Source organism: Colossoma macropomum, unplaced genomic scaffold (assembly GCF_904425465.1).
Source record: "Colossoma macropomum unplaced genomic scaffold, Colossoma_macropomum, whole genome shotgun sequence".
NCBI lineage: Eukaryota > Metazoa > Chordata > Actinopteri > Characiformes > Serrasalmidae > Colossoma > Colossoma macropomum.
Window position 1 is genome coordinate 841,457 of NW_023496030.1, and position 14,324 is coordinate 855,780.

The 14,324-nt window shown below is 36.8% G+C and overlaps 1 protein-coding gene across 1 annotated transcript; it reads left to right on the forward strand.

Annotated features, from left to right (window-relative positions):
- The first annotated feature begins 6 nt into the window (after positions 1-6).
- rbbp8 (retinoblastoma binding protein 8) lies at positions 7-13,570 on the forward strand. The gene is made up of 19 exons (XM_036564710.1): positions 7-287; positions 580-737; positions 2,181-2,223; positions 2,607-2,702; positions 2,986-3,092; positions 4,317-4,389; positions 4,478-4,632; positions 5,086-5,178; positions 5,526-5,593; positions 7,731-7,810; positions 7,935-8,232; positions 8,582-8,690; positions 10,288-10,358; positions 10,680-10,788; positions 11,054-11,251; positions 11,455-11,515; positions 11,614-11,695; positions 12,297-12,438; positions 13,241-13,570. Exons 2-19 carry the CDS (start codon positions 632-634, stop codon positions 13,336-13,338), a joined length of 1,989 nt encoding a protein of 662 aa, XP_036420603.1. The 5' UTR covers positions 7-287; positions 580-631; the 3' UTR covers positions 13,339-13,570.
- The last annotated feature ends 754 nt before the right edge of the window (positions 13,571-14,324 follow it).

Genomic DNA, 14,324 nt, shown 5'->3' on the forward strand with positions numbered 1-14,324 from the left:
TTTGACACACCATCATGGAGCTGTTACACCACAGAAAAACTTGAACCTCTTCTAAAATCGCCATAGGCATGTGTACTGTGATAGAATTGTTACAATTTGTTGTTCAGTTTATTTTATTTAGTTTTTTTTGTTCTGTTTTCCACCTTCTCCTCCCGCATGATGATTTTTCTCTGTCCGGCCAGTGGGTGGCGCTTGTTCTGTTTGGTGGGACTTGCAAGCATCGGGTCTGGCGCGCAATTCGGATTTGTAAGGCTGAGGACTTGAATGTGGTTGCTGGTGATATTTTGGTAAGAATTTAAACTTTCACCCTTGCTTTCAGCGACATAATGTATGTGTAACTTAACGCAAACTAGAATGGGAAACAATGGATAAACCGCGTTGGCCCGTAAGTTTTCTAATGTAAAGTTAACGCTGGCTTGACTAGCTTCAAATTGACTTCTGTTTTTTAGTCCGTAAGGATTTGATATAGGGCCATAATTATGAAATCTTTCAGACATGTACGGCAACTGGTTTTAGTAATTTTCTGTCAGCCTTTTTGACACAGATTAAAATTACTGTCATCTCTGTGTTAACAAACAGGTTTCTCCTTTGTTGACTGACCGGCGTGTGATGAGGTAGCTTGGCTGAACAAATGAAAATGAACTGCTCTCAGTTTAGTGGCACACCCGCCGACAACGAAAAGCTCTTCCAGGATCTACTGGACCGTCTCAGAGAGTGCCATGACAATGTAGTGCAAGGTAACTGAGTGTCTGGAGAGCGTGTATACCCGTACACCTTTTCTTAAAGGGGAATTCCACTGAAAAATTCTGTATAATTCAGTGGTTCAGGTAAACAAAGTCATTTGGATTGGTTTGATGTGAAATTGTTCATTTGCAGAGAAACTTACAGACAAAGATTTTATTATAGTGGTGTTGATGGGGACCCATAGTCTCGATGTCTACAATGCAGACATAGTCATTTTATTTACAATCCAAAACACTGGTGGACCTACACATGTCTTCTGATTTTATTGTTTTTTTGTAACATTGATGATGGTAAAATAATGGCAGTCTGAGAAAATTTTTTCTTCTGGGACTATTTTGCTTTAGAACAACCTTCTTGTATTCCTCCACCGTGAATTCATTAAAATTGATTAAAACACGTGTTAGACAAAACTTTATCGCAAAACTACTGTAAAACAATGCCTCAGACATTAGGCAGTGTATTCAAAACCATTTCATGTAATACTTTCTGGGTCGGAGCTTTCAGAGGCAATAAACTCCTCAGACATCTGGTTCCTATCATTGCTACTGTTAGCAGTTCTGACTGTAAGCTTTTCTAGAACAGAGCATTTCAAATCAAACCATTCTGGTTGATTCTGTCAACATGTTAATCATTTAATAATGCAGATCTTTTGAAAAATGAATAGAGTTTCCCTTTAGGATTAATAATACTAGCACAAATCTGTTATCATAGTGTGTGTTGTTTATGGCGCTGGTGGTCTCCTGTTGATTGTGTTATACGTAAATGTTACCTAACAGATAGTCTGGGTGTGTTACATATAGACAGGTGACAAATTAACCACCACAAGCCACCAGACCAGCTTCAGTACACTTTGGCATGAAATTTCCAAGTTTCTGAAACTATACAGGAGGGACAGAACATCATTTTTCCAAAAGAAATGTATTCAATTAGTGTTTTGATGATTGTCTCGGAGAGTGCTGTCTAACACAGTGATCAAAAATATTTCATATGCGTTCAGTAAGGCTAAAATCTGGTGACTTCAAAAAGCACAGGGGTGTCCAATCTTATCTGCAAATGGCTGGTGTGGTTGCAGGTTTTCACTCCAAACAAGCTGAAGCACACCTGATTCTACTTGTTTAATCAGTTGCTCTTAGTCTTTAAACATTTCATCAGGTGACCTCCTGCTTTGTTGGAGTGAAAACCTGCAGCCACATTGACCCTCTGCGGATAAGATTGGACACCCCTGGCAAAGCATGAGTTACATGATTTTCATACTCCTTAAACCATTCAGTGATCACTCACACCCTGTGGATAGGGCCATTGTTACCCTGGGAGAGAAATTTCTCATCATAGTATTGAGGTGATCAGTCAGAATAACTTTATACCGATTTGCAGGAGGTTTTGTGGAAGCAGTATCATGAAACTGTCTGGCATTTGACTGACTGTAAATGTTGTAGGACTTCAGTCAAAGGTGAACAAACTGAAGAAGGAGCGCTGTCTGTAAGTGTTATTTTTCTCAAAACCTCATGAATTCATTTTACTGCACCAGAGTAAAGTATTTGTTTTTTGAAGGATTTGTTCAGCTGCTTTACAATATATTTATGTAGATTATTGTTTGGAGACTTTTTAGATGTGAATCATCTCATTGTTGTAATTTTGAGAAAGAAGAGCATGACGTGCATAGTTCTCCTGTTTGAACAAAAATATCAGTCAATATTGGTGTGCTCAGTGCCTTATTTTATTTATTTATTTATTTATTTTATTTGTCAGGTTATGCACTTGCCATGCCACCATGAAAACAGTTTTTTCTTAGTTGGCTTAAAAGTTATGGTTTCCATAATTTTAACACTGTGAGTTTTAGCACTGTTTGCTTTCTTCTTTAGTGATGCACAAAAACTGGAACAGTTCTATAACAAGAACCAGCAGTTACGTGAGCAACAGAAAACCCTGCAAGAATCAGTCAGAGCCCTACAGGACAGGTACTTTTCAGCTGTTAAAAACAAAACATGTCGCCTAAATATTTCCATGTAAATTCCATTTAGTATATACTTTTCTATACTTTAAATCAGTCCACACATTTAAATATTATAATCTTAACATTTTGTTTTCAATATAATTTAACATTGTCTTGCATTTTGAAGTCCTGATGAATATGTTGATTACTGTAAGTTCAGTCAGTCATTATGATGGGAGCTGGAGGAAACCCTGAAAGGTGAATTGTAAGAGTACTCATGGACCTTTTAATGAATGTCTTTTTGCTAGATTGCAGTCTGGACCTTGTGATCACTGCAGAGAGAGTGAAAAACGGATGAAAACGACACAAATAGAGTCTGAACATCAGAATAATCTCTCACTTCTCAAAGAGCTCAGTAAGTTTACAACACCACTGACTGATTTTCTTTATATTACTAGGTTGGCTGCTGCCTAAACAATAGGGCGGGTTTAATTTGTAGTTTGCGTTGTACAAAGAGAGTACAAAGAGGCACTGTATATCTGTAGCTTGAGGTAGTTTGATTTGCTTGTTAGTTTGTCAAAATATATGCTAATTTTAGATCAGAGCTTACAGATATGTGTTTTATGTAGCGTTCATGATGTAGGTGAGTATGAGCTTAAAGATATATTCCACCGTTTGTGACATAATCTCTGTTTGCTCCATCTGTAGCATTGAGGTTGGTTGCCACAGACAATAATTTCAGTACATATCCTTCTTAGAAATAAAACAACTCAGTGGTCAAAGCACACTATTTGATTTATTTCTTTTATTAGTACTACAAATAACCTGGAAAATATGTACAACGTGATTTAAAAAAAAAATGTTTTTGCCATGGCATCAGCAGTTTAGCTCTGCCCATTCATGCTGTAGATTTACCCTGGACTACTTTCTGATTGGGGCACAAAACTGGAAAACAGGTTGCAGCCAATTACAAGAGAGGTTGTCTTAAAGGTACATGTCAGTCTTAAAGTCATAGTCACAAAAACAACCCGTTTAACTCTAGGGAATAAGGACAGGCTGGAAAATGGTTGTGTTAAAAATGAATTAAGTGGATCTCAGAGGAAAAATGTGGGCTATGGGCCCTCTAAAATAAATGTGATTTGGAAATCATAACCCATTTTTCTTTCATACAATAACATATTTCAGAGTGAAAAACTGTATCGGGAAGTGTCTCTGAGCTAGCTGGGTTTTTTTGCTTAGTGATACACTGGGGTTGTGGGAGTGGGAGGTGAAATCTTAATTAGTTCATAGCAACATAATCAAAATCAATCATTTAGTGGTGGGCAAACATTACATTTTGATCAGAGATTATGGAGAAAAATACATTTTTTTCTTTTACTAAATATGAACTAATAAGGTTAAAAAAAGGTCAGTTTTGATTAAGGTTACTTTGAATGAATATACTGAAGCTATTGGTTCAGGTGCCTGAACTAGTGTTAAATGATTAGATGATTTTATAGACCTTCCAAATTTTCATAGAGTAAGCTGATTCCAAGGCCAGACAAGATGAAATGTTTTATATAATATCTATAAAAATGTTTTTTTTTTAATGTCTTAGTTGTTCAGTTGTGTGTTATCATTTGTTCTTTTTTATGTCCAGAGGCTGAGAGAAACATTCTTAAAGAAGAGAACAGAAAGCTTAGTCTGGAGTTGGAGCGAATACGGACACATGGGTGAGTGAAAAGGACAAGAAGCAAAGACGTCATCTTGTTCACAAACACGTATTTTCAACTGTGTGTGTGTGTGTGTGTGTGTATTTAGTTTACCGCAGACATCATTCTCAGAGCCTGAGGAAGGCATGATCCCAGACTCTCCACTGCAGTCTATGTCTTTTCCTGTGGCCAGCAAGTTGAAGCGCAAGAAAGAGCAAAGCCATGTCCGCTATGCAGAGCAACCACTTTCACAGCCACTCCCTGGTGAGTTCTACAGAAAGTACAGACACTTGTCTTGCACACTGTTCTGTTTTTGTTTTCTTCTAAAGATGTTTATCTGCAAACTAAAAGAATGCCATAAAATTGCATAAGCTTGATTGAATTAAAGCTAATTTCAGAACAAGTCACTTGAACAGTTGAGACAGAAAAAAATCAAGAAAAGAAATTGGATGTCAGAAGGTTATCTTTCCTCTTCTTTCTCCTCTTGTTAATTTCTAAATTGTTATTTTAGGTGGTTTGTCAAATAAACAGAGAACTGTCTGTTTTTGAAACTACATGCTTGTCCTTATTCAGACTGACTCATCATGGCAGCACATTACCTTGAAAGGTTTTTGCAGTGACTGTAAGTGGTCTAAAAGTGTGAAACCTGTGTTGACATCTGTCATTGTTTGAAATAACTAGTTTTATGCCGTTACTCTCTCTCATTGTGTGTTGTAGACATCCGGAAACGAGAATCTATGCTGTCAAACTGCAGAGGCGGAGATGTGCTTGTCCCAGAGACATGTGATCTGGATGTGATGTGTGTTACAAGTAAGTAACAGAAGAAACAATAGCCTAATCATACTGTAATTCAGCAAAGTCAAGCACCTCCTCACCTCCCTTTCCTTGTTATAAGTAGAAAGGAGCTGAAAGGAAGGGGGTAATAGGCTTAATTGTTCACATTTAAGTACACAAATGAAGGAAATCAACTGAGATTCTGAGAATGGTGCAATGTTATTCATAAGGTCTTTGATTGAAAAGCACTTCAAGAACAGAATTTGGCCCAATATGCTGCTTTTGATCAAAAAGCAGTCCAAGAATAGAATTTGGCATACTATGTTGTTTTTGATCAAAGTCATGTCCCTTCCTTTCACAGCCTCAATGTCTTATCTTTTTAGAGAACAATACCAAGATCAATGGCAGAACCGTAGTTGCAGAAACATGTCGTCTAGACCTGTATTATGAGGTAGGTCAGACATTCTTTTCATTATTCCTGTTAAACCTCAGGAATTATTTTTGTAGTGTTAAGGGAATTTTAAATATCAATATTTATTCTTTATTAATATTCACAGGTTTACATATTAATGGTCTTACATATTGCAATTCAATACAGCTTGCAAAAATGAAAAAATGCATTAGTGAATCAGTAATGTAACATGGTTAAAGACTGGCACGCATTATTTTGACTAAAATCATTTGCTTTTGTTATATCACATGAATACCTCGAGCATCAAAACACTCATCTACAATTGTGATTTGTCAGATTCTCACAGTACACGGTAAAAACACTATAATTGGTTAGAGGGCTCATTTGCTTATCACAGGCTTCTGCAGTATCATTATTGCAAAGACCAATATCTCAACAATGATTGAGAGTATGTTGTGCAGTATTGTTTTGTACACTAGATAGTGGTTGGCTGGAGTAACATGTTCAGTCTAAGCAGAATTTTCAAAATTTTTAAGATTTCTTTGGCTACAGCTTACAGTGCAACTTGCCCGTTTTTCCCCATTCACAATCTAGGCAGAATTTAGAATGTATTCTCTGCTGGCCCTAACCTTTGGAACATATTGCTTCAGGCAGAGTAAGATTTGAGTCATTATTCTGTCACACATTTTGAGAATGCTTTCTCTTGGCTGGTGTCAGTGCCATGTCCATGAATAATTATCAGTGGTTTAACATCTGCTGTGTGAATGAACAATGTAGACTCAGTGATTGCACACTTAATACATACAGTTTTTCATGTACAATATTATGTTTGTATGTTAGTTATTTACAAATATTAATAACACTAAGATTTTTAAATTTATGTCTGTATGTTGTCTTTGAACTAGACTCAAATAATGTCTTTACTTGAATCTCAACTGCTGAAATGATCAAAATCCAATTCTTCTGGCTGTATATCTATAAGATATAAGCTAGCTTAATGGCCGTAAAGCACAAAAAGTGCTCTGCAAATTTGCACACAGTCTGAGTGTCTTTTCCTCCTCGTGCGGCCTCATCTTTAATTATTTCTCAGTGCTCTGTTAAGTAAATATTAGATGAATCAGTAGTGTATTTGCACCTAGGCATTCTCTCAAATTAAGAGACAGCAAGTTCAGCTAGGACAACTTTGCTAGTTACGTGTAGAAGTTTTGGTTTTTTTTAACATATTAATAAAATGCTCATTTTTTTCAACTGTTGCACTATACTTTGGGCGAGTGTCCATATACCGTCAAAGTATATATAGGAAACCCTGCGACTGTAGTGCTAAATGAGACGAGTAATGTTTGTTTTCCTGTAGTGCTGATTGTACACATTCTTTCGAAAAGTACTTTCTGAAGGATTTCTTAAGTCCATTAGTGTTTAGAAGAGGGGTGTCCAATCTTATCCGTACAGGGCCGGTGTGGCTGCAGGTTTTCATTGCAACAAAGCAGGAGCACACATGATCAGATGTTTAAAGACACAGAGTGACTGATTAAACAAGTGAAATCAGATGTGCTCTTCTTGTCTGAAACAAAAACCTGCATTCACACCAGCCCTTTGGTGGATAAGATTGGACATCCTGGTTTAGAACATATAGGCTTCAATGGGGCATAGGTCTACATCTACTAATGGCAAGCATGAAACTGCTTAGTAATGTAGCTCACTTTTGTAAAATATCTTTGGATACCTTCAGTGTTTAGAAGGCATTGAATGCAGCATGCGGTTACATTATGTATGTGTGTCAAAAAGAAAACAAATAGTCCACAGTTTTGAAGCGTTCAGATTTAAAAAAAAATTGTGATATTATTTAATATTTATTGTTAGGAAATAAACTTCTGCTTGAGGTCGAGGAAAGTTGCAAGTAGTAACATAAACACATCACTACACAATATTCAATAGGACACAGGACTTTTACATAGTCCTGGGCATAAGATTACATTTGTTCTTTAAGACATCTTTATATGAATACATCTGTTCTATAAAAAATTGTCATTGCATTAGGAGTATAGTGGATGTGAAATCAATTGTTCAGTTTCATTCTAATAGGACATAATGTATGTGCTGTATCTTACCTTAAATGTATGCATTTTGTGCATTTTGAGGGGCTAGTTCTTTACCTTCAAGCTTATCTTCTTTTCAGGACTCTGAGAATGATACAGGCTCTCAGACCTTGATGCACAGTACAGCTAGGCAAGCAAAGAGGGAAGAGGATTCCGCTATGTAAGAATACTTTTTGAAATTCCTCCAAGTTATCAGTCTATTAAAAACCATACAAATCCATTAAATTAAAATGTGATAAGAATGGTTACAGCACATATTCTTGTTTCTTTTTCTTCTGTGCCAGATTATCAACAACTGCAGGTAACACAAGTATCATTGTCTCTAAAGACCATGATTCTCCATCTGTTTTGAGTGGTGCTGCGCATGATTCTCGGGAGCAGAAACAGATAGCTTCAGGTGGCAGTCCCTGCCGCAAGCCCCTTGCACATCTGTCCTCGTCATACAACAGCAATATATTTAGCCATACAGAAGGGGGGAAACGAAAGCACATATCTGTCTCTCCTCTATCTGACGGTTGTGTAGGAGCTAAAGAACAGCTTATCCGGCAGAACCATGACTGGCCGAAGTCTTCAAAGAAACAGGTAAGACCCAGTGTCCTAGGGCAGTTCTCAAACCAGTCCTTAGGGCTCCCAATAGATGGTCCACTTTTTTTGCTCTATCACAATACATAGGGTTATAGCAAAAAGGTGTATCGTCTATGGGGGCCCAGAGAGCACTGGTTTGATAACCACTGTTCTAGAGTTTGTGTAGTGAAGTAGGATTAGTGTGTGTTTTTTGTTGTTGTTGTTGTTGTGGTTGTTGTTTTCCCTTTTTATAACCAGCATAGTGGCTCATACTACATTTCTCAGCATCTCTGTGTTTGGAGTTTCTCATATGTTCTTATGAAAGAAATTGTTTTGTTTTTTTTTGTTTTTTTTTGTTTTTTTAAAGGAATCACATGAAAGCAAATGTTGGGAGCCAGAAGAAGCTAAGCCTGATCATCTTTCTCCATGTACTCCATGCAAGAGTCCCTTGCAGTGCCAGAATTTTAGCCCTTATGGTATGTTTGTACTGATGTTACAGTTTGTCATACTATGCTAAAAACAGTGGTCCAGAGTCACAATACAACAGCATTGAGGAAGCAAACAAAAGATAAAAACACAACAACATTAGGGGGGGACCTTACAATATTAGAAGAACACATTAATGTTAAGCCTACTAGCTTAGCTATCATGTCTTAACAGTTACACACACCACACCACAATGCAATGCAGTGGTTCCAGCCAACTGACTGTAATACTGCTGTGTCTTCCTTAACGGGAGGTTGCTGTGTTCTGCCTTAAAGCAGCACTGTGTAGTATTTTTGTTAAAACTGATAGAAGTAGCATTACTGGGTATGGATGAAAAAAAACACTAAAATATGGTGTGCGTCTGCTGCTCCAAGTCAGCCTGTAAAGCCTGAAATAATCATTTAAAAGTCAGAGGTACCAGAACGGATTTGATGGAAGTTTTTTTTTCGGACCATGTCATATGTTTTTACGTGTTAACGTCTTCCGCACAGGCTCAAAAAAAAAGGTCTGACTCGATGTTTAGGTCTCAAATGTAAGCTCTACATTATACTGATGAAGATAGGATGACAATAGTAGATAATTCACTCACATCCTTGGAAGACACAACCTTCACCAAGTTTTGAGTTCTCTTCAAATAGTCTTTCAACGCACTCGCAAAAAAGTCAGATTCATCCGCTCGTAGGGGTCCGAAGCACAATGAATGTTAGAAAATTTTCTTTTGCACATTGCATACAATTATATATTTCCACCAGACAGGTGTCCAAATCCTATGTAGTGTTGCTTTATTGATGTTGTGTTCTTAGCTTTTGTTTGCTTCCTAAATGCTGTTGAATTTGGACTCTCTGGGCCACTGTACACAAGTCAGGATAAATATTATTAGTTTATCAATGAATTTACAGACTTGCTGACTAGGGCTGCACAATATTGGCTTTTGCAATACTGATATTGCTGCCCTCAAACCAATTACAAATAGTTTGTACAACCACAAGCGTTCCATGATCAGGCATATACAAAATACAACAAATGCAAATCATTTTGGTCAAATTAATGCAGGTCTTTTTTTTTTTCCTGTTTCACAAGAATGGTTCACATGTTAGTTTATTTGGATTGATTTTGTGTTTTTTATTGGAATAAATTGTACTAATGTAAGGCCTAATGTAAGAGGACCAGGCCTGCAGCTTCTTTCATCCTGAGATTCTCTGGCTGCCCAGTTTTGCAAAATTTACTTGTTTTGGTAGCACTGGTCAGAATTAAGTAATTTTCTCACTGTACAAAACAGTACAAGGCAAAATACATAGTAAGTAATAAAATCCAACTCTGAACAGGAACAATGTTATCCATTTTAGCAACTTGAAAACCCAGCTGGTATTTTATCTTAAGGTGGCCCTTTAACTAGCTATCAACTAGACGGCTTTATGTTTTGAAAAGTTCTCTTCCTAATTTTAGTTCTGTGTGTCAGTTTTCTTGATCAAGATTAGGCTTACTCTTTGAGTGTGTTGCATCACAATGGAGAATCATTATTATAAGGCATTTATTCTGAGTTTAGGCTCAGTTTGTCTCCTTTTTTCATTTACTTATTGTTTTTAGATCAGAGCTGGAGTTTAGACCCAGGAGCTGCTCTGTCACAGTACAGTACAGGAATCTCCCCTCATCCAGAGGTAATGTAATACAACCCTTACATTGTATTTTCCTTTTCCATCAGTATTGGAAGTTTGATCTCCCTTCAGAATTTGTACAAAGTATGCAAAGAATTCTGACAATACAACTGAGCTTCTTAATGTGAATCAATATCACGCCAAGTAGCATGGTTCTTAATTTCTACTTTGTTTTGCTGTGTCCAAATGGAAATGTGGTAAAATACTATAAAAAATACTATGAAAAAGTCTGTGTCTACATATATGCTACTTGGCGTGATACTGATTTGAGAACCATGCTACTACATATATATATTATTCCCTTTCTACCTTTGTTTCCCTCAGCCCAGAGTACAGACAGAGACTGTGGACATGGACTGCACATATGTTAGCCATAGTATGCTGGCACGTAGCCGAAAGCAGATTGGGATGGATCCGACAGACAGTGTCACAGGTACTCGCAGTTTAATCACTATTTAACTAATGCGTTCGCTCAAAAATGATGAACATTAATGTTGTGGTTTAAGGATTGATGTCAGTTGATCATCGAGCACGTTATATTTCACCTTGAACACTTTAAAAAAAAAGTTCAAAAGTTGTAAGTTCAAAACATTTTTTAAAAGCAGTTGTTTGTAGATTATGGTCCTCCTGTACATTCACCAAAAATAAAAGTTTGTAAAGAAATTTGATTATCTGAGGCTATTTCTTTGTTCTCACAGGAATAGGGCAGAAGGCTAACGACAGCCTGGCAAACATTTTCGATACTACAGGCCATGGAGAGTATGAGTCCTGCCCTCAGGATGAGATGTCTGCCTTGGAGCATGACCATGTTCATGAGAATGAGGAAGAAGAGGAAAAGCAAGGTGATGAATGTGAGAAGGAGGAAGAAGAGATGGAAGAAGAAGGGATTATGGAAGGTAAAGACTTTTGCTTCATTTTGTTTTTTAAAAGAAGGTGTATGGAGAAGCATTTGCATATGTACTTGCATCTATAACTATGGAATATACTGTGGAAGACTATGGAATAACTACCAATGACTAAAGAATTTTGGAGATGAAAATTTGCTGTCTGCTTGTCAGCATTTTCAAGGGGATTTTCTATTGCATATTGTTCTTCACAGGAGATTTTCAGGCACCCTTCCCAAGAGCAGGAGATAAGCCTGCTGGAGATGCTGCTGACAAGTAAGACCTGCTTTAAGGTACACTGTTACTAAGCTGAATACAACACCATTGTTTTATTGTGTTCCAATCTTCCATTCTGTTTTGTGTGCCATAAACAGGTCTTTTGCTTGTGTGGAAGTTGTACGCAAAAAACATGAGAGGAGGAAACTTCAAGGCCACACATGCAAAGAGTGTGAGATTGTAAGTGTGTTCTTACTGTCCCCTTAAACACTTAGTATGTCATCAGTTATTTTGTATGTTTATTCATTCATCATTTTCATATATCTCACATATTTCCCACAAATATACACCTTTAATTAGTAGTGAAAGTTTAATGTATGGCTTAATTTTTCAATCCACTGAATTTCTAAAACAAGTTCATTATTTAAATTTGTTTTGTTTGCTTAATTACTAAATTATAATGAAGTAATTACATAATCAATAACGTAGAGAGTCGAGCAGTAAATTACATATAAATTCGTTCACATGTATCAACAGCTTTAACTTTTTCAGTTTGTTTCAAGACGTTATAAAAACGGGACCGAAATAAAGGGAATGTTTTTCTTTCCATATTACAATACTGTATGCTCAACAATTATTCAATAAAAAAATATAAACTTTTCTCTTTTACTTACAAGCATTTAGATTTTTGATGTATATTCAAAGTTTAAACTACTGCTGTGGTTTTCAGTGGGCTATGAGTCAAATAATTGACATAACATTACAAATGCTTTCATTATTGCCAGCAATAACTGCAACCTCCAATGACTAGCCACTATCTGTGGCTTCATATTGGTTTCAGTACTATGCAGACTTGCCTGAGGCAGAGAGACGGAAGAAACTGTCATCCTGCTCACGGCATCGTTTCCGATACCTTCCCCCCTCCACGCCAGAAAATTTCTGGGAGGTGGGCTTTCCTTCCACACAGACCTGCGTGGAGAGAGGTACACACATTTTACTTCATCTTTAGTAAAGCTCTGTAATTTGGCCTATGTCATCATTGTTTAAGACTCCTTGGCACATCACAGTTTCATCCATCCAGGATAGGCAAGGCTAAAGTTAGCTTTTTATTCACTAGCTTCTTATTTGAGTTTTCCTGAGGCACCGGAATGTAACACACCATTTAAGGTGGGACAGAAAATTAGAATGAAAAGCTGGCGAATAGGAAACTAACTTCAGCTTCAACCAAACCAATTTTGAGGGCTGTGTGTGTGTTTGTGTGTGTGTGTGTGTGTGTGTGTGTGTGTGTGTGTGTGTGTGTGTGTGTGTGTGTGTGGTTTTGTATTTTTTATTATTTTTTTTTATTATGTTCATAGTTCAATTTTTTAGGAATGTCATGGATAAAAAAATCAAATAGAACTATAGAAACCATAAATAGAACTATAGTAACCATTCTCAGAATCAAGCTTTTTATAGCATGAAATTATCTGTATATAATTCACTGCATATATCGTCTTGCAAGGCCTTTACTGAAAGAAATTAATAGTAATATGCAGTAAACTGCTATTCATTCATTCATGCGATTATTTATTAAATAAATAAATAAATGCACCTCTATTCATTAGCTTGTTGAATCAGTTTTTTATTGGCTACCAGCCGCTAGTGAGAATTAGTATTTAGCAAGGAAATGCCATGGCCAGCTACACGTATAACAGTAATAATAATAATAATGGTTATTTTCTTATTTGTGTATTAACATTATTGATATGACTAAGTTTGAGTATTCACCACCTTATGCTTTACCAGGATATATTAAAGAAGATGACCAACCAGATCAACGCTTGAGGAGAAGTAGACCTTACCTCGCTACATTCTCACCAAAGGCTAAAACATCACAGAAGTGACACTGTAATAAGACCATACAATAGCTTTAAGTTCACACCATCACCAAATCTGTATAATACACATAACACTACCGTCCAAGTCCAAGAAACATTGCTTTAATACTGCACAAATGTAACGTTTATATCGTCAAGTTGATGTATTTTTTGCTTGCTTTTGAATGTGGTATTGATTGTGAATATAAATACTTTGTTGCAAAATTATTGAAATCATAATAAACTAAATTTTGACTCAGTGTTTTTTTTTTTTTTTTTTTGGATGGTTTAAATTCAGCATGCATTCATAAAAATAGATTCCTGAATGGTTCTTGGCTTGCATGTATGGTTCTAGAAAAAGAAATTTTTGGTTGTTTATAGAACCAAAAGTGGTTCTTCTGTGGCATTACTCCAGAACCTGTTTTGGCACACTTTTTTTTTTTAATACTTGTTCAACACAACTCAATTTGGTGGTAAATGTACAGGCAAAATAGTTTTGTCTTTTTTCTGACACTGACAGTTTCACAGTAAGCTCATGTTAATAAAGCTGCCACCTGACTTTCTTTGCTCCACTTGAAGTGCTCTTCAGCCCAAGTGCCTCATTGTGGAGCCAGCTGGTATTTGCAACAACACTGACACATGTTGAGCTCATTCAGCATGGAACTCAGACGCAGGCATGTGGCTCTCTGTTTTCTTAATAACATCTCTCTTGATGGCCAGCCAGTAATGAGGGATAGTCAAAGTCAAGGTAAATCTACATATGGTGCCACTGTTTCCTTTACGAGTCCTGATTCAGCACCTGGAACGGCACCAGAAAACCCAACACAGTACAGCACATCTACAGATGCAGAAGAGGAGTCTGGATATTTTGCTTCTAACTCTTCATGTTTGCCTAAAGCAATGACGCTGAAACCCTCGTCTGTAGTCCAGTGCCCTGGTGCCTTAAAGCAAACATCTCATAGCATGTGCATGGAGATTGAGACAAAAAGGGATTTTGCTGTGGAAATGCACAG

What these genes read in the sequence shown, in the direction of transcription:
- rbbp8 (XM_036564710.1), top strand. Translation starts at nt 632, where the DNA reads ATGAAAATGAACTGCTCTCAGTTTAGTGGCACACCCGCCGACAACGAA. An exon ending in CCAGAATTTTAGCCCTTATG is followed by an intron (nt 8,691 to 10,287) that starts GTATGTTTGTAC and finishes TATTGTTTTTAG; the next exon opens with ATCAGAGCTGGAGTTTAGAC. An exon ending in AGAAGAAGGGATTATGGAAG is followed by an intron (nt 11,252 to 11,454) that starts GTAAAGACTTTT and finishes TGTTCTTCACAG; the next exon opens with GAGATTTTCAGGCACCCTTC.